This window comes from Caretta caretta, chromosome 1 (assembly GCF_965140235.1).
Source record: "Caretta caretta isolate rCarCar2 chromosome 1, rCarCar1.hap1, whole genome shotgun sequence".
NCBI classification, from domain to species: domain Eukaryota; kingdom Metazoa; phylum Chordata; order Testudines; family Cheloniidae; genus Caretta; species Caretta caretta.
In genome coordinates, this window is record NC_134206.1 from 1,627,213 (window position 1) to 1,647,521 (window position 20,309).

The 20,309-nt window shown below is 45.6% G+C and overlaps 2 protein-coding genes across 2 annotated transcripts; both read right to left on the minus strand.

The window, feature by feature from the left end:
* Nucleotides 1-1,033: 1,033 nt before the first annotated feature.
* LOC125640746 (olfactory receptor 52R1-like) lies at nucleotides 1,034-13,972 on the minus strand. Its single transcript, XM_048859644.2, has 3 exons — nucleotides 13,912-13,972; nucleotides 4,258-4,288; nucleotides 1,034-2,099 (listed from the first exon to the last, which is right to left on the minus strand). The coding sequence occupies exon 3, from the start codon at nucleotides 2,030-2,032 to the stop codon at nucleotides 1,034-1,036; it is 999 nt and encodes a 332-aa protein (XP_048715601.2). The 5' UTR covers nucleotides 2,033-2,099; nucleotides 4,258-4,288; nucleotides 13,912-13,972.
* Nucleotides 13,973-16,958: 2,986 nt separating this feature from the next.
* On the minus strand, nucleotides 16,959-18,026 carry LOC142071042 (olfactory receptor 52R1-like). The gene has a single exon (XM_075125284.1). It carries the CDS (start codon nucleotides 18,024-18,026, stop codon nucleotides 16,959-16,961), a length of 1,068 nt encoding a protein of 355 aa, XP_074981385.1.
* Between the last annotated feature and the right edge of the window lie 2,283 nt (nucleotides 18,027-20,309).

The following is a 20,309-nucleotide window of genomic DNA, read 5'->3' on the forward strand; positions in this document are numbered from 1 at the left end:
GCTATAGATCCTCCAGATGTAGTGATCAAAAGCATCATGCAGAGCATATGGTAGACACAGCTTCCCTGTTCAGCTTCAGCCCCTGGGCAATGGATGTCCTGTAGTTCCAGATAAAGTGCCATGTACACGTGTAAATACCCAGCTCTTGGCAGGTGTGCCAGTTATCTCCCTCCCTGTCAGCTACTGCAGCCATCCCGGCCTCTGCCCAGCACCCCAGCTTCCCAGATAAAACAGGGGCTGATCCTTCTGCCTCTCTCTGCTGTTGTCCTCCCAGCTTCAAAGCTGATTCCTTGCCCTGCCCACGAGGCCTGGCTCAGGGCAAACAGCTCCCAGTCTATCCTCGTTACAGGAGGAACAAAAGGGAGCCAGAAGCTAAAGAAATAAGTCACACAATGGTCTCTGCCCTCAGGATTTTGTATCTGAGCTGTAGGGCCCACAAACTGTACGATGCATAATCCTGCCCGTCTCCCACACAACCCTCAGCTGCTTTTATACAGCTTCCTGGCTTCCCTCTCTGCTCCTAAGTGGCGTGTCGGCCAGAGCACTGTGTCCTCACTGTACCCAGTGCAGGCTCTTTGTAAGGCTGCAGCAGCTCCAGTCCCAGCCTCGGATCCTATGGAGCCCCGCTGGGGTGGTGGGAAAGGGAGGAGTTTCGGCGAGCGATGGTGGAAGAAAAGGAGAGGAGTGAGCAAGAGGGGCGGGGCCTTGAGTGGTAAAGCGCAGAAATGGTTGGAGGCTTGAGGTGAGATGTGGAGCAGGGGCTGGACACTGGAGGAAGGAATTGGGCAGAGGGCAGAGCCCCAGGGGTCCATTTAATAGAAATTGGAAAGGTGGCATCCCAATTGGTTAAGGAGTTGAACACAGAGCAATTCCCCTGTTTGTCACACTGACACAGCACAGTAAGAGCAGGAAAGAGCATTTAATGTCTTTTTGACTGTCTAAGAAGTGACTCAGGGAAGAGGGCCCCACACCATGTTACCAGCCAGCTCCAGACAGAGCTTAGTCTGAGAGCCAGAGCCTCAGCAGAAAACTTTTAAGTCTCTTTATGAGTAAAGAGATGGAGCAGCCTGTCCCAGATTTCTTTGGTCCTCACCCCATAGATGATGGGGTTCAGCATGGGGGGCACCAGGAGGTACACATTGGCCATTAGAATGTGGAAATGCAGGGGCACATTCTGCCCAAACCGGTGTGTGAGTAAGGAGAAGAGAGCGGGGATGTAAAAGGCTAAGATGACACCGAGGTGGGAGCTGCAGGTCCCAAAAGTCTTGATCCGGGCATCCTTTGTGGGGAGGCTGAAGATGGCCCTGAGGATCTGGATATAGGACATAGCGATAAAAAACACATCCACACCGGTCACAAAGAATAACACAAAGAGGCCATAGTAATTGCTGATGCGGATGTCTGCGCAGGCCAATTTCACCATGACCGTGTGCTCGCAGTACGAGTGTGGGATGATGTTGGTCCTACAATATGGCCACTGCCTCGCCAGGATGAGAAAGGGCAGTACAAGCATACCTCCACGCAGCACCATGGCCAGGCCTATCTTGGCCACCACAGAGTTTCTCAGGATGGTGGAATGTCTCAAGGGATGACAAATGGCCACGTAGCGATCCAAAGCCATGGCCACTAGGATCCCAGACTCCATCCCTGAGAAGCAGTGAATGAAGAACATCTGGGTGAGGCAGGCACTGAAATTGATCTCCCTGGAATTCAACCAGAAGATGCTCAGCGTTTTGGGCAGGGTGGAGGTGGACAGGACCAGGTCGGTGATGGCCAGCATGCAGAGGAAATAGTACATGGGCCCGTGGAGGCTTGGCTCCCTCTTCACTATTAACAGGATGGTGAAGTTCCCCAAGATGGCTATGGAGTACACGGTGCAGAAGGGGATGGAGATCCAGACATGGGCTGCTTCCAGGCCAGGAATGCCCAACAGGATGAAGGTGGAGGGGTTGGTGAAGTCAGTTATGTTGGAATCTGACATGGAGTAGGGGAGAAGGTGTCCAACTCTGAGGCAGAACCGTGTCTTCTGCATGTACTGTACATTCACTGGAATTTCTGTTTGTTCCCAGGGTCTCAGGTGATGGTCGCAGTAAATATTCCTGGATGGAGAGACAAAGAAGGGGTGTGTGATAGAGGAGTAGGGAAAATTAAGAAATGGAGCTGATTACATTCAAATGGTCAAACAGAGCACTATTCCCAACCAGTAATATCTGTAGTGAGCTGTAGCTTACGAATGCTTATGCTCACATAAATTTGTTAGTCTCTAAGGTGCCAGAAGTACTCCTTTTCTTTTTGTGAATACAGGCTAACATGGCTGCTACTCTGAAACCTGTAGACACTTTGAATTTCACAAGAGCTAGTTCCTCAAAGCTGAGGCAAAATATCGGAAAAAAATAGACAGAAAACTGAGGAGGGAAAATTGGAATTCTAGAAGAAGCATTTATTAGATAGCTAGAAAGTCTCAATTCCATAGTCAAAGAAGTGGACCGCTTTGGATAAACACCTGGTTCAGTGAGAAAGTGAAAACATTTTTCGGGGGAGGGGGGTGGTAAAGTGAAGAAACAGATTGACAGAGCCAGAAGGATACCCAGAAGTCACTTGCTACAAGACAGGCCCAACAAGGAAAGTAACAGAAGGCCTGTCTATCTGCTGCAGCCAAAGACCTGCTACCAAAGAGTCTCCTATTCCACCTCCTCTCTCTGTTCCCCCTTCTGGGGAGGGTCGATTTCTTCCACGTCCTCCCCTGTACAAAGACGCTGGACAAAACTGGTTTTACCAAGACTACAGTTACTTTTTTCTTTTGTCTGGACAAGATCTCTTCAGGGCTGAGAGTCTTAAACGACCAACCTATTTATAGACAGATGCCTCCGCCCCAGCCTCCTGCCCCTGAGCTCAAGGCATGTGAGTGAAGAGCTCAGGAAAAGCCCGAAGACATAAGGATACAGATGGTTCATGCAATCAAACATGAATGAATAGGGTTTCCACACATCATGGTTTTACCCAAACACTCTTGTTTTGGGCTTCTGTTTCTGGCTGCCATTTATAATTGTCAGGTAAATCAGAAAGTCTGGTCAAAAAGGGAACCTGCCATTGTTCGGTTACTGCAGGGTGCAGAGAGGCATCAGGTCATTAACCCACAGCAGCCCCTGCTCAGCCATTACCACCTCCTACCTACAACCAGGATCCTTGTCGGGATTCAGTCCTAGCCCCGGAGCAGAGGGAGCCCAGGCAGGGGAAGGAAGGTGGAGACAATCCAATGAGTGATGGCAATAGGGGAGGACAAGAGCGAACAACAAGGGTTGGGTATTGGGGAAAAGGTGGAGAAGAGGGATGGGCCTAGAGGGAAGAAGTGCAGAAGGCCATGGGGACACGAAGGAAGAAGCAAAGAAATAGGTGGGGACTTGAGTGAAGATATGGAGCAGGGCAGAGTATTGGGGAAAGAAGCAGGGCAGAGGCTTCATAGGTCCAGTTACCAGCAACTAGAAATGTGGCAATCCAATGAGTTAATGAGTTGTACACAGAACAATTCCCCAGTTTGTCAGGCTAACACAGCACAGTAAGGCCAGTAAAGGATTTAATGTCGCTTTGACTGCCCAGTAAGTGATTCAGGAAAGAGGGGTCAGCACCATGTCATCAGCCAGCTCTGCATGGAGCTCAGTCTGAGAGGCAGTGCACCAGGAGAAAAATTTAGTCCCTTTACGAGTAAAGACATGGAGCAGCCTGTCCCGGATCTGTTTGGTCCTTACCCCGTGGATGATGGGGTTTAGCATGGGGGGCACCAGGAGGTACATGTTGGCCATGAGAACATGGACCTGCAGGGCCACATGGTGGCCAAAACAGTAAGTGAGGGAGGAGAAGAGAGCTGGGATATAAAAGGGTAGGGTGGCACAGAGATGGGAGCTGCAGCTCCCCAAAGTCTTAAGTCGGGTGTCCTTTGTGGGGAGGCTAAAGATGGCCCTGAGGATCTGGATATAGGACATGGCAATAAAAATCATATCCAGACTGGTCACCCAGATTGACCTTGAGTTGTAGTAACTACTCAGAGAAGCCTGTAAGATGAAAGCCTCAGTGGGCTCTCCCCAGGCAAACTCCCTCTGTTAGCCTCTCTGCTGTTCGCCGCTCCACTGGTTCACAGCTGACTGGCTTTTTATAACAGTCAGGCCCACTCAAGGCTCACCTGGAACAAAGCACTCCCAATTCGCACTTTTCAAACAATCAATCAAGCACATGGTCAAACTGTCAAACTGTCCCCACAACAGACACTCAGATACTCACCAACACAGCCTCCCTAATGCAGCCCTTTGCGTACCTCCTCTCAAACAGATCCCAGACAAACTCCCTCTGTTAGCCTTGTTAATATTGTTAATATGAGACACTCAATTCACTACAGGAGGCTGTTCTCATGGATGAAGCAGATTGGTCACTCTTCACACACTGAGAAATGACATTTTCATTAGTCAGAAAAATGAATTATGAACAACTGATCCTACTAATGCCAATTATATATTTGAATATGCGCCATATGCTATAGTGCTCCATGAGTCAGTATATCCTACATGCCGTGTTGTGGGAAATCTTAATAGGCACGAGCAGGAAACCTTAGTGTAGATACTGGTTAGCCCTCACTGTTCCTTAATGCAATGAAACCAGGCAAGAGAGTCCATACTGTAGGGAGATCCCCATTCACACAGTTGCTCAAAATATGAGAAGGGAAAAAATCCAAACCTTTGCCAAAACAAAGACAACGTTCGGATTTCTAAAGAATGGGATGGGGAATAACTTGCTCTGGACATGTGCTCAGCTTTGGTCACCCAGTCTCTATCAAAGGTATAGCAGATAGAAAAGGAATTTCTGGAGATGTGAGAATCAGGGAGGATGCCCTATGTAGACAGACTGAAAAGTTTGGGACTGTTTAGTTTAGGGAAGAGACAAAGAAGGGGGCATATGATACAGGAGAACAAAATAAAAAATGGAACGGATGACATTGAAATAGAGAAACAGAGAACAGTTCCCAACCAGTAATATCTGTAGGTACTTAATGCTTCCAAAGGGCTAATTACCCAAAGATGAGACAAATTATCAACAACACTTATTGGGAGGAATATTTGTGACAGAAAAATGGGATTGGAAATTGGCAGTATATTAAGAAGAGTTCATTATACAGCTAAAAAGTCACATTTTTTTTTAATTCAGAAGGTGGAGAAAGCTACCAGGGGAGAGGCTGTTCTAGACTTGATTATGACAAATAGGGAGGAACTGGTTGAGAATTTGAAAATGGAAGGCAGCTTGGGGGAAAGTGATCATGAAATGATAGTGTCCATGATTCTAAGGAATGGTAGAAGGGAGAACAGCAAAATAAAGACAATGGGTTGCAAAAAAAGCATGCCTTAGCCAACTCAGGGAGCTGGCACATAAAATCCCATGGGAAGCAAGTCTAAAGGGAAAAACAATTGAAGACAGTTGGCAGTTTTTCAAAGAGACGTTATTAAGAGCACGAGAGCAAACTACTCCACTATGTGGAAAAGATAGGAAATGCAGCAAGAGACCACACTAGCTTTAGCATCATTTAAAAATATAAATCTATCTAAAAATATAAAAACATATTTTCAAATTAATAATAAATTTAATTATATTATGGTCACCATTACCAAGCGGTCCAGCTATATTCACCTCTTGGACCTGATCCTGTGCTCCACTTAGGACTAAATCAAGAATTGCCTCTCTCGTGGGTTCCATGATTAGGTGCACCAAGAAGCAGTACTTTAAGGTGCCAAGAAACTTTATCTCTGCATCCCGTCCTGAGGTGACATGTACCCAGTTGATATGGGAATAGTTGAAAAACCCCATTATTAGTGAGTTTTTTTTATTTTTATAGCCTTTCTAATCTCCCTGAGCATTTCACAGTCACTATCACTATCTTGGTCAGGTGGTCGGTGGTATATCCTACTACTACTGCTATAGTCTTATGATTAGAGCATGGAATTTCCATCCATGGAGATTTTATGGTACAGTTTGATTAATTTACCAATTTTATTACATTTGATTCTAGTCTTTCTTTCACTTATAATGCCACTCCCTCACCAGCCCGACCTGTTCTGTCCTTCCGATATATTTTGTACCCTGGTATTACTAAAAAGAAAAGGAGTACTTGTGGCACCTTAGAGACTAACCAATTTATTTGAGCATAAGCTTTCGTGAGCTACAGCTCACTTCATCGGATGCATACTGTGGAAACTGCAGAAGACATTATATACACAGAGACCATGAAACTATTTTCATCGGATGCATACTGTGGAAACTGCAGAAGACATTATATACACAGAGACCATGAAACAATACCTCCTCCCACCCCAGTCTCCTGCTGGTAATAGCTTATCTAAAGTGATCACTCTCCTTACAATGTGTATGATAATCAAGTTGGGCCATTTCCAGCACAAATCCAGGTTTTCTCACCCCCCCCCCTTCCAAAAACCACACACACAAACTCACTCTCCTGATGGTAATAGCTTATCCAAAGTGACCACTCTCCCTACAATGTGCATGATAATCAAGGTGGGCCATTTCCAGCACAAATCCAGGTTTTCTCACGCCTCCACCCCCATACACACACAAACTCACTCTCCTGCTGGTAACAGCCCATCCAAAGCGACCACTCTCCCCACAATGTGCACGATAATCAAGGTGGGCCATTTCCAGCACAAATCCAGGTCTTCTCACTCCCCGCCCCCAAAACACACACACACACACAAACTCACTCTCCCGCTGGCAATAGCTCATCCAAACTGACCACTCTCCTTACAATGTGTATGATAATCAAGGTGGGCCATTTCCAGCATAAATCCAAGTTTAACCAGAACGTCTGGGGGGAGGGGGTAGGAAAAAACAAGGGGAAATAGGCTACTTTGCATAATGACTTAGCCACTCCCAGTCTCTATTTAAGCCTAAATTAATAGTATCCAATTTGCAAATGAATTCCAATTCAGCAGTTTCTCGCTGGAGTCTGGATTTGAAGTTTTTTTGTTGTAAGATAGCGACCTTCATGTCTGTAATTGCGTGACCAGAGAGATTGAAATGTTCTCCGACTGGTTTATGAATGTTATCATTCTTGACATCTGATTTGTGTCCATTTATTCTTTTACGTAAAGACTGTCCAGTTTGACCAATGTACATGGCAGAGGGGCATTGCTGGCACATGATGGCATATATCACATTGGTGGATGTGCAGGTGAACGAGCTTCTGATCATAGAATCATAGAATCATAGAATCATAGAATATCAGGGTTGGAAGGGACCCCAGAAGGTCATCTAGTCCAACCCCCTGCTCGAAGCAGGACCAATTCCCAGTTAAATCATCCCAGCCAGGGCTTTATCAAGCCTGACCTTAAAAACCTCTAAGGAAGGAGATTCTACCACCTCCCTAGGTAACGCATTCCAGTGTTTCACCACCCTCCTAGTGAAAAAGTTTTTCCTAATATCCAATCTAAACCTCCCCCACTGCAGCTTGAGACCATTACTCCTCGTTCTGTCATCTGCTACCATTGAGAACAGTCTAGAGCCATCCTCTTTGGAACCCCCTTTCAGGTAGTTGAAAGCAGCTATCAAATCCCCCCTCATTCTTCTCTTCTGCAGGCTAAACAATCCCAGCTCCCTCAGCCTCTCCTCATAACTCATGTGTTCCAGATCCCTAATCATTTTTGTTGCCCTTCGCTGGACTCTCTCCAATTTATCCATATCCTTCTTGAAGTGTGGGGCCCAAAACTGGACACAGTACTCCAGATGAGGCCTCACCAATGTCGAATAGAGGGGAACGATCACGTCCCTCGATCTGCTCGCTATGCCCCTACTTATACATCCCAAAATGCCATTGGCCTTCTTGGCAACAAGGGCACACTGCTGACTCATATCCAGCTTCTCGTCCACTGTCACCCCTAGGTCCTTTTCCGCAGAACTGCTGCCTAGCCATTCGGTCCCTAGTCTGTAGCTGTGCATTGGGTTCTTCCGTCCTAAGTGCAGGACCCTGCACTTATCCTTATTGAACCTCATCAGATTTCTTTTGGCCCAATCCTCCAATTTGTCTAGGTCCTTCTGTATCCTATCCCTCCCCTCCAGCGTATCTACCACTCCTCCCAGTTTAGTATCATCCGCAAATTTGCTGAGAGTGCAATCCACACCATCCTCCAGATCATTTATGAAGATATGATAGTGTGGCTGATGTGATTAGGCCCTGTGATAGTGTCCCCTGAATAGATATGTGGGCACAGTTGGCAACGGGCTTTGTTGCAAGGATAGGTTCCTGGGTTAGTGGTTCTGTTGTGTGGTATGTGGTTGGTGGTGAGTATTTGCTTCAGGTTGGGGGGCTGTCTGTAGGCAAAGACTGGCCTGTCTCCCAAGATTTGTGAGAGTTTTGGGTCATCCTTCAGGATAGGTTGTAGATCCTTAATAATGCGTTGGAGGGGTTTTAGTTAGGGGCTGAAGGTGACGGCTAGTGGCGTTCTGTTATTTTCTTTGTTAGGCCTGTCCTGTAGTAGGTGACTTCTGGGAACTCTTCTGGCTCTATCAATCTGTTTCTTCACTTCCGCAGATGGGTATTGTAGTTGTAAGAATGCTTGATAGAGATCTTGTAGGTGTTTGTCTCTGTCTGAGGGGTTGGAGCAAATGCTGTTGTATCACAGAGCTTGGCTGTAGATGATGGATCGTGTGGTGTGGTCAGGGTGAAAGCTGGAGGCATGTAGGTAGGAATAGCGGTCAGTAGGTTTCCGGTATAGGGTGGTGTTTATGTGACCATTGTTTATTAGCACTGTAGTGGCCAGGAAGTGGATCTCTTGTGTGGTCTGGTCCAGGCTGAGGTTGATGGTGGGATGGAAATTGTTGAAATCATGGTGGAATTCCTCAAGGGCTTCTTTTCCATGGGTCCAGATGATGAAGATGTCATCAATATAGCACAAGTAGAGTAGGGGCGTTGGGGATGAGAGCTGAGGAAGCGTTGTTCTAAGTCAGCCATTAAAATGTCGGTATACTGTGGGGCCATGCGGGTACCCATAGCAGTGCTGCTGATCTGAAGGTATACATTGTCCCCAAATGTAAAATAGTTATGGGTAAGGACAAAGTCACAAAGTTCAGCCACCAGGTTAGCCATGACATTATCGGGGATAGTGTTCCTGACGGCTTGTAGTCCACCTTTGTGTGGAATGTTGGTGTAGAGGGCTTCTACATCCATAGTGGCCAGGATGGTGTTTTCAGGAATATCACCGATGGATTGTAGATTCCTCAGGAAGTCAGTGGTGTCTCCAAGGTAAAAACCTAGATTTGTGCTTGAAATGGCCCACCTTGATTTTCATACACATTGTAAGGAGAGTGGTCACTTTGGATGGGCTATTACCAGCAGGAGAGTGAGCTTGTGTGTATGGTTGTATGAAGGGGGTGGGGGTGAGAAAACCTGGATTTGTGCTGGAAATGGCTCACCTTGATTATCATACACATTCTAAGGAGAGTGATCACTTTAGATAAGCTATTACCAGCAGGAGAGTGGGGTGGGAGGAGGTATTGTTTCATGGTCTCTGTGTATATAACGTCTTCTGCAGTTTCCACAGTATGCATCCGATGAAGTGAGCTGTAGCTCACGAAAGCTCATGCTCAAATAAATTGGTTGGTCTCTAAGGTGCCACAAGTACTCCTTTTCTTTTTGCGAATACAGACTAACACGGCTGTTACTCTGAAACCTGGTATTACTGTGTCCCATTGATTATCCTCATTCCACCAAGTTTCTGTGATGCCTCTTATATCCATATCCTCCTTTAATATGAGGCACTCTAGTTCACCCATTTTATTATTTAGACTTTTAGCACTGATATATAAGCACTTTAAAAACTTTTCTCCTCTTAGCTGTCTGCCATTACACAATGTAATTGAATGGGATTCTTTTTTATTTTACTGTTTTATTTGATCTCTCAGGTGTATGGATATTTTTTATTGTTTCAAAAAAGGCAAATGAAATATTAGGTTGCATTATCAGAGGTATAGTATGACAGTCACTGAAGTTCATATTACTGGTCTACTCAGTGCTGGTTAGGCCTCAGTTGCAGTCGTGTATCCAATTTTGGTCACTGCTGTATAGAATCATACAATATCAGGGTTAGAAGGGACCTCAGGAGGTCATCTAGTCCAACTCCCTGCTCAAAGCAAGACCAATCCCCAACTAAATCATCCCAGCCAGGGCTTTGTCAAGTCTGACCTTAAAAATATCTAAGGAAGGAGATTACACCACCTCCCTAGGTAACGCATTCCAGTGTTTCACCACCCTCCTAATGAAAAAGGTTTTCCTAACATCCAACCTAAACCTCCCGCACTGCAACTTGAGACCATTACTCCTTGTTCTGTCATCTGCTACCACTGAGAACAGTCTAGAGCCATCCTCTTTGGAACCCCCTTTCAGGTAGTTGAAAGCAGCGATCAAATCACCCCTCATTCTTCTCTTCTGCAGACTAAACAATCCCAGTTCCCTCAGCCTTTCCTCATAAGTCATGTGTTCCAGTCCCCTAATCATTTTTGTTGCCCTCTGCTGGATTCTTTCCAATTTTTCCACATCCTTCTTCTAGTGTGGGTCCCAAAAGTGGACACAGGACTCCAGATGAGGCCTCACCAATGTCGAACAGAGGGGAACGATCACGTCCCTCGATCTCCCGGCAATGCTCCTACTTATACAGCTCCAAATGACATTAGCCTTCTTGGCAACAAGGGCACACTGTTGACTCATATCCAGCTTTTCATCCACTGTAATCCCTAGGTCCTTTTCTGCAGAGCTGCTGCCTTGCCATTTGGTCCCTAGTCTGTAGCGGTGCATTGGATTCTTCCGTCCTAAGTGCAGGACTCTGCACTTGTCCTTGTTTAACCTCATCAGATTTCTTTTGGCCCAATCCTCTAATTTGTCTCGGTCCCTCTGTATCCTATCCCTAGGTGCCTTGGGAGGTTGTGGAGGCTCCTTTGCTGGAGATTTTCCAAAGAAGGCTAGATAGTCATCTGTCTGGGATCGTTAGACACAACAAATGCTGTATCTTGGCAGAAGGTTAATGCTCGATCATAGAATCATACAATATCAGGGTTGGAAGGGACCTCAGGAGGTCATCTAGTCCAACCCCCTGCTCAAAGCAGGACCAATCCCCAATTAAATCATCCCAGCCAGGGCTTTGTCAAGCCTGACCTTAAAAACTTCTAAGGAAGGAGATTCTACCACCTCCCTAGGTAACGCATTCCAGTGTTTCACCACCCTCCTAGTGAAAAAGTTTTGCCTAATATCCAACCTAAACCTCCCCCACTGCAACTTGAGACCATTACTCCTTGTTCTGTCCTCTTCTACCACTGAGAATAGTCTAGAACCATCCCCTCTGGAACCACCTCTCAGGTAGTTGAAAGCAGCTATCAAATCCCCCCTCATTCTTCTCTTCTGCAGACTAAACAATCCCAGCTCCCTCAGCCTCTCCTCATAACTCATGTGTTCCAGACCCCTAATCATTTTTGTTGCCCTTCGCTGGACTCTCTCCAATTTCTCCACATCCTTCTTGTAGTGTGGGGCCCAAAACTGGACACAGTGCTCCAGATGAGGCCTCACCAATGTCGAATAGAGGGGGACGATCACGTCCCTCGATCTGCTCGCTATGCCCCTACTTATACATCCCAAAATGCCATTGGCCTTCTTGGCAACAAGGGCACACTGCTGACTCATATCCAGCTTCTCGTCCACTGTCACCCCTAGGTCCTTTTCCGCAGAACTGCTGCCTAGCCATTCGGTCCCTAGTCTGTAGCTGTGCATTGGGTTCTTCCGTCCTAAGTGCAGGACCCTGCACTTATCCTTATTGAACCTCATCAGATTTCTTTTGGCCCAATCCTCCAATTTGTCTAGGTCTTTCTGTATCCTATCCCTGTCCTCCAGCGTATCTACCACTCCTCCCAGTTTAGTATCATCCGCAAATTTGCTGAGAGTGCAATCCACACCATCCTCCAGATCATTTATTGAACAAAACCGGCCCCAGGTCCGACCCCTGGGGCTCTCTACTTGACACCAGCTGCCAACTAGACATGGAGCCATTGATCACTACCCGTTGAGCCCGACAATCTAGCCAGCTTTCTACCCACCTTATAGTGCCTTCTTCCAGCCCGTAGTTCTTTAACTTGCTGACAAGAATACTGTGGGAGACCGTGTCAAAAGCTTTGCTAAAATCAAGAAACAATACACCCACTGCTTTCCCTTCATCCACAGAACCAGTAATCTCATCATAGAAGGCGATTAGATTAGTCAGGCATGACCTTCCCTTGGTGAATCCATGCTGACTGTTCCTGAGGACCTGCTCCATGATTTTTCCAGGGACTGAGGTGAGGCTGACTGGCCTGTAGTTCCCAGGGTCCTCCTTCTTCCCTTTTTTAAAGATGGGCACTACATTAGCCATCGATGACCGTAGCGGTCCCTTCTCACCTTGTTGCTCTATGATTCTGTGATGTAAAATTCCAAAGTAGACCGGGACTTAGTCACACACAAGTCTTTGGGCTCAATCCAGGGATAACTGGGAGAAATGTAATGGCCTGTGTTATACGGGATGTCAGACTGTATGGTAGAATTGTCACTTCTGGCCTCATACCTTATGAATCTATTCATAAAGAAAGGCGATCAGCCATTTATATTTACTCTGTGTCATAACACACAAACAAGGAAACATTCAATTACATTGAAAGTCTGAACGTATTATATTGAGAAAAGAAAATTGTTAACATAATACTTATTTGACCTGTGGAACTCCTTGCCACAATCATTATTAGAGCAAAGACTTTAGCTGAATTGGCCATTGTAGGTGGTTCTGGTGTCACCACTATTAAGAAGACCTCATTTTCAGTTGCTTATAAGTTTGCCAGAATTTAAGAGTTTGTACTGAAATTTTCCATGCTGGGTGTCTGATTCTGGTGGAATTGTTTCTTCAAAGTTTCAGGCATAATGGTTCAGACAACTTTTCAGATGAAGCTAGGAGAAACATGCCTTGCCCACATTGAAATGGTCTTGCAATAGTTCCAGTGAGGAGCTCTAACATCTCCACGTTTTCCAGCAGATAAAATTCTGGCAAAAGCCCCCCCACTCCCATCCCCCTCACACACACTGCCCATTAACAGCCAGAGCCCTGAAATGCAAGAGGAGGGGGTGAAAGTCTCTGTGCATTAACACACAGCTGGTTCCTGAGGTCTCTGCTCTGTTCTCACTCCAGGTGGACATTTGCCTCAGAATTTGGCCTTGTTTTGTACCTCTACTAACACCTTTCATCCTGAAGGCTCTACTGTGCCACTGAAATGCAGCCACCTAAGGGCTGAAGCCATCAGCCGGGCCCTAGATGTTGACACAAAAGAGTGATAATTTTGCGAGTGATACTGAAGCAAAATCATCCCTTGTGGCAAGGGTCCTGGCATGTTTAATAGCTTCTCATAGCAGAAAGGACCAAAGACCTATTGTGTGTCCCATCATACCCACGTTGCACTTGGTTTGTCGAGCAGGTGAGCTCCTCAGCAAGAGATGTTTCAGAGTAACAGCCGTGTTAGTCTGTATTCGCAAAAAGAAAAGGAGTACTTGTGGCACCTTAGAGACTAACCAATTTATTTGAGCATGAGCTTTCGTGAGCTACAGCTCACTTCATCGGATGCATTCAGTGGAAAATACAGTGAGGACCCATTTTTTCATGTTCTGTGTTTATATAAATCTCCTCACTGTATTTTCCACGGTATGCATCCGATGAAGTGAGCTGTAGCTCATGAAAACTTATGCTCAGATAAATTGGTTAGTCTCTAAGGTGCCACAAGTACTCCTGTTCTTTCAGCAAGAGATGGTACCTGTGAATCCTGAGGCGGAAGTGTCTTCCCTGGGAATCCCCCTCCGGTAGCCGTGTCGCACACCTCTCTCACCCCAGCATCTGCGGCAGCATCCCACGCTGAGAGCCGACACAGGGGTGAGCACCGTTTATAATAGAGCTCTGTGCAATCCCAGGGGGTTCACTCAGCCTCGAGGGGAGAAGCAGCATTTGGATGTAAACAGGCTGGACTCCGGAGGCACTGTAGCCAATGTCTCTCTTTTCCATGTCTGCGATTCTGTGTTCTTTATCCACCTTTAGGAGTAAACAGTAATTAAGGGACCTTCTGACTGGGTAATGAGAACTCTTGGGCTCTGGGCTGAGTCAGAGAGCAATTGGCTGCTTTGTGTATTTGTGTATAATTAAAATTTATAGTTGATTGGTAAGAAAACAAAGGATAATGCCTTGGTCTCCATAGAGTCTGATACCAAGTAAATGGCCAGGATGGATGAGTAGAGAGTAGACAGACAGATCTGGAGAAAGATGTCTGAGGGGAGACACTAGCAGTTTTTTTAAGGTACATGGGGCTATTGCTCAGTAATTCTCATCAGCAACTGTTATCATGCTGTGCACCACCTTTCATTGAAGGATCCTAAAAACACCTAACAAAAGAAAGTCACTATGAACATATCCCCATTATACAGATAGGGAAACTGAGGAACAGGGAGACATGAGTTTGCCAAGATCACATAGAGATTGAGTACCATTATGACAGACAGAATCCAGGAGCCCTGACTTCCCAGACGTAACCACAGTCTCTCCATCACAAAACGGGAAATGGGCACCCCCTCTGGCAGATCCCCATCCTCTCAAGGAGAATCTGAGGTTTTCAGAACCAGGTGGAGATCGTGAGTTCCCGCTCGTGGGAAGTGTGAACTCTGGGACTCCACTTCTGCTCCCACTCAGAAACCTCCCAGCGCATCACAGTCACTGGGGTCACTTTGTTGAAGAGACGCAGTAAAATCAACATGGAGTTAAACTTTTTTCATTTTAGTGTAGTTCCCATTTGTGAAATTAAATGAAACCATGTTGGGCCACTCAGGTGTTTTCCCTGCCATAGGGATGTTAACCTGAATTATATGATGGTCACTACTACCAAGCGGTCCAGCTATATTCGCCTCCTGGACCAGACCCTGTACTCCCCTTCAGATTAAATCAAGAATTGCCTCTCCTCTTGTAAAAACAACGAATGTGACAGATTTTTATTACCAATTTGCCAGAGGCATCAGGTGATTAGGCTGAGGCATCAGGACTGTTAGGGGAGGAGATAAAGGAGCACACTAAGAGTTTAAATTTTAAAGCTTTATTAATAAAATAATAAAATAACAGCGGTGAGTGCTGGGAACGCTTCCATGTTACTTAGAGGAAGAAAGAAAGTCTTAGTGCCCCAGCCCTAACCCACTTTTATACTTACACAAGCATGACCCGAGGCTGGCCAAGCCTGGGTGTAACGTAAGAAGAAGGGTGGGGGAAGGGTGGCCGAGAGTTTTGTTTTGTGCACAAGCCGTTTAGGGTTTGCTGTTGATTTGTAACTTGCTTTGGCTTTTAGGAGGGTTTTTAAATTTTGGGTGTTTTGTGGGGTGTTTTGTTTAGGGACCTTTGTTTTTTGTGCTTTTCGTACCAGTTTAAACTGTTTTTTGTGGCCTTTTTGCTTTCCCAAAACACATCAGCTCCAGGGACGTGAGACTTTTCTTTTCCCCTTGCTGGCCTTCGCCGTCTTACTAATTTTTGCAATTTTTGCAGTTCTGCTCAGCTTAGCTCTTCTTTCTCATGGCTGACTGGGGTTGGGTAAGATATGAACGCAGCTGCAAATTTCTTGTTGAGTGCCGTGACCTTGGATTGGGGCCAGCATCTTATCTTCGGACTAAGCTAGCCAAAGTGTCGAGTTAACCCGTTCTCTGCTTTTTTCCTCCAACTTCGGCCTCTCACAACCTGCAAAGGAATCTTCCACTTCACACTTACACCTTTAACCCTTCCCAAAATTCCTTGTGATGCCTGCAACAGCATTAGCAACATACAATGCTGATTTTCCTCCCCAGGGGACTCCCTGAGGGAGGGGGCCATTTGGTTGTAACACCCAGTGGCACCTTGGAGACTAACAAATGTATTTGGCATAAGCTTCCGTGGGCTAGAACCCACTTCATCAGATGCATGGAGTGGAAAATACCAGAGCAGGTATAAATACATGAAAAGATGGGAGTTGCCTTACCAAGTGTGAGATCAATCTAATGAGACAATTCAAATAACAGCAGGATACCAAGGGAAGAAAAATAACTTTTGATGTGGTAAGGAGAGTACCACATTTCAGATAGTTGACAAGAAGCTGTGAGTAACAGTAGGGGGAAATTAGTATGGGGGAAATTAGGTTTAGGTTTTGTAATGACCCGACCACTCCCACTCTTTATTCAGGCCTAATTTGATGGTGTCAAGTTTGCAAATTAATTCCAATTCTTCTGTTTCACATTGGAGTCTGTTTTTGAAGGTTTTTTTGTGAAGAATTGCCACTTTTAGGTCTGTTATTGAGTGACCAGGGAGATTGAATTGTTCTCCTACTGGTTTTTGAATTTTATAATTCCTGATGCCAGATTTGTGTCTGTTTATTCTTTTGCATAGAGACTGTCTGGTTTGGACAATGCACATGGCAGAGGGGCATTGCTGGCACACAATGGCATATATCACATTGGTAGATGCGCAGGTGAATGAGCCCCTGATGGTGTGGCTGATGTGGTTAGGTTCTATGATGGAGTCCCTTGAATAGATATGCGGACAGAGTTGGCAACGGGCTTTGTTGCAAGGGATTGGTTCCTTGGTCAGTGTTTTTTTGTCTGGTATGTGGTTTCTGGTGAGTATTTGATCCTGAGGTGAGATGTGGAGCAGGGGCTGGGCATTGGAGGAAGTAATTGGGCAGAAGGCAGAGCCCCAGGGGTCCATTTAACAGAAATTACAAAGGTGGCACCCCGATGAGTTAAGGAGTTGAGCACAGAATTATTCCCCCAATTGTCACACTGACACAGCACAGTAAGACCAGGAAAGGATTTTATGTCTTTTTGACAGTCTAATAAGTGACTCAGGAAAGAGGAATCAGCACCATGTTATCAGCCAGCTCCACACAGAGCTTAGTCTGAGAGCGAGAGCACCAGGAGGAAACTTTAAAGTCCCTTTATGAGTAAAGAGATGGAGCAGCCTGTCCTGGATCTGTTTGGTCCTCACCCCATAGATGATGGGATTCAGCATGGGGGGCACCAGGAGGTACACATTAGCCATGAGAATGTGCAAATGCAGGGGCACATTGTGGCCAAACCGGTGTGTGAGTAAGGAGAAAAGACCTGGGATGTAAAAGGCTAAGATGGCACAGAGGTGTGAGGCGCAGGTCCCAAAAGTCTTGATCCGGGCATCCTTTGTGGGGAGCCTGAAGATGGCCCTGAGGATCTGGATATAGGACATGATGATAAAAAACACATCCACACCGGTCACAAAGAATACCACAAAAAGGCCGTAATAACTACTGATGCGGATGTCACCACAAGCCAGCTTCACCATGGCCATGTGCTCACAGTACAAGTTGGGGATGATGTTGGTTCTGCAATATGGCCACTGCCTCACCAGAAGGAGAGAGGGCAGTACAAGCATGCCTCCACGCAGCACCACGGCCAGGCCGATCTTTGCCACCACAGAGTTTGTCAGGATGGTGGAATGTCTCAAGGGATCACAGATGGCCACGTAGCGATCCAAGGCCATGGCCACAAAGATCCCAGACTCCATCCCTGAGAAGCAGTGAATGAAGAACATCTGGGTGAGGCAGGCACTGAAATTGATCTCCCTGGAATTCAACCAGAAGATGCTCAGCATTGTGGGCAGGATGGAGGTGGAGAGGACAAGGTCAGTGATGGCCAGCATGCAGAGGAAATAGTACATGGGCCTATGGAGGCTCGTCTCCCTCTTCACAATGAACAGGATGGTGAAGTTCCCCAAGATGGCTATAGCATATGTGATGCAGAAGGGGATGGAGATCCAGACATGGGCCGCCTCCAGGCCAGAAATGCCCAGCAGGATGAAGGTGGAGGGGTTGGTGAAGACAGTTGTGTTGGATTCTGACATGGAGTAGGGGAGAAGGTGTCCAACTCTAAGGCAGAACCGTGTCTTCTGCATGTACTGTACATTCACTGGACTTTCTGTATGTCCCCAGGGTCTCAGGTGATGGTTGCAGTATAAATTCCTAGGTGGAGAGAAAATGTGAATATAAGACAATACATGCACAACTGGAGGCTGGTCTCGGGGAAGCAGATTGGTCGCTCTTCAGACACTGAGAAGTGACACTTTCATTATTCAGAGAAATGAATTATGAAAAAACTGACCCTAATAATGCCACTTCCATATTTGATGGTGCTCCGTGCATCAATAATTCCTACACAAAGTGGTGTGGGAACCCTTAATAGGCACCAGCAGGAAACATGAGTATGGAAACTAGTTATCCATCATTGTTTTGCAATGCAGTGAAACCCAGGCTAGATAATCCATTTTATAGGGAGATCCCCATTTACGCAGTTGCTCAAAATCTGAGAGTGGAAAAAAAAAACCAACCTGTGTGAAGACATCTACTGGGAGAAATATCCCAGGTAAAACATACCTCAGGGAAAAGACTTGGCATCAGTGATATCAGCTCAATGGAAACACCTGCTGATTCACAAAAGTGGCCAAAACAAAAGCAATGATCGGATGCCTACGGAATGGGATGGAGAATAACTTGCTCTGTACATAGCCTCAGGTTTGGTTTCCTAGTCTCTATAAAGGATATTGCAGATAGAATGGGGTTTTCCAAGAGGCTGGGAAAATGGGAGAGGCTGTGAGATGTGGACAGAGTGAAAAGTCTGGGACTGTTTAGAGAAGAGACAAAGAAGGGGGGGTGTGATAGAGGAGAGGAAAATTAAAAAAATGGAGCTGATTACATTCCAAAAAATGGAGCTGATTTAGTTGGGGATTGGTCCTGCTTTGAGCAGGGGGTTGGACTGGATGACCTCCTAAGGTGCCTTCCAACCCTGATATTCTATGATTCAAATGGTCAAACAGAGAACTATTCCCAACCAGTAATATCTGTAGACACTTCGTGTTTCACAAGAGCTAGTTCCTCAAAGTTGAGGCAAAATATCGGAAAAAAATAGACAGAAAACTGGAAAGAGAAAATTGGAATTCAAAAAGAAGCATTTATTAGATAGCTAGAAAGTCACAATTCCATAGTCAAAGAAGTGGACAGCTTTGGATAAACACCTGGTTCAGTGACAAAGCGAAGACATTTTTGGCGGGGGGTGGCGGGGGGAAGAAGAGCAATATATAACGCATGGAAAAAAGAGAAATAAATAGCAAATAATACAAAATTGAAGTTGTCAATATTGATCATGGACATTAAAGACATGAGGGAAAAATTCATGTGTGGCAGGTCTCACAATAACAAAGGAGGTTGTTCAGTATATTAAGAACAAAAGAAATCCTAGAAAAGGTTTAGGCCAATTCCTAGAGGGAGAAAGGAAAAGTGTTAGAGTTGCAGAAAAGGTAGATGTGTTCAATAAATATAGTTGTTCTGCATTTGGAAAGAAGCAGTATGAGGGACTCATATCACGTGAGGTGATGAAACACTTTTCAGTCCATTAGCAGTCAAGGAGGGAGTGAAAGAGCATTGACAATAGAACCTTAGAGATAGGAACACCAGGGTTACGAACTGACCGATCCACCACAAATCTCATTCGGAAGCAGAAGTAAACAATCAGGCAGCAGCAGAGCCAAAAAAGAGAGGCAAATACAGGGCAGGTCTGTGTTAAACATAAACTATTAAAAAAGAAAGGGAAAGTTTTAAAAAAAGGTTTGACAAGATTAGGAAACTTGGAAAAACTGGTCTGGGATTAGTTAAAAATAAGTCTAGGAATTTAATTAATGCAAAGCAACAACAGAGTTGATTAACTTGTTTATCCCTTAATGAGAGGAGAGGTTTGGTTGATCAAAGGGACCACTTTGATCAGATGCATAAAGTTTGATTTCTCTAAAGCATTTGATTTACTAGGGGACAACATTCAGATAAAAAAATGAACAGTATCATATCAGTAGAGGGTATGTAAAATGGACTAAAAACTGCCTAACTGACAGATCTCAGAAAGCTGTTGTCAAAGGGCCATGGTCAGCGGAGGGGCAGGGGGCGTTTCTAATGAGGTTGTGCAGAGATCATTTCTAGGCCCGATGCTATTCAATATTTTCATCAACTACCTGGAAGCAAATAGGAAATCTTTGCAGACCAAATTTGTGGACAACCCAAAGATTAGCAGAGTGGTTACAATGAGGTGGCCAGGGCAGGCATACAGGTTGATCTGGAGCCTTTGGTGAGCTGCAGTCACGCAAATAAAATGCATTAATACAGACAAATGCGAAGTTATCCTCTCTGATCAG

What these genes read in the sequence shown, in the direction of transcription:
- LOC142071042 (XM_075125284.1), bottom strand. Translation starts at nt 18,026, where the DNA reads ATGCAGAAGACACGGTTCTGCCTTAGAGTTGGACACCTTCTCCCCTAC.
- LOC125640746 (XM_048859644.2), bottom strand. Translation starts at nt 2,032, where the DNA reads ATGCAGAAGACACGGTTCTGCCTCAGAGTTGGACACCTTCTCCCCTAC.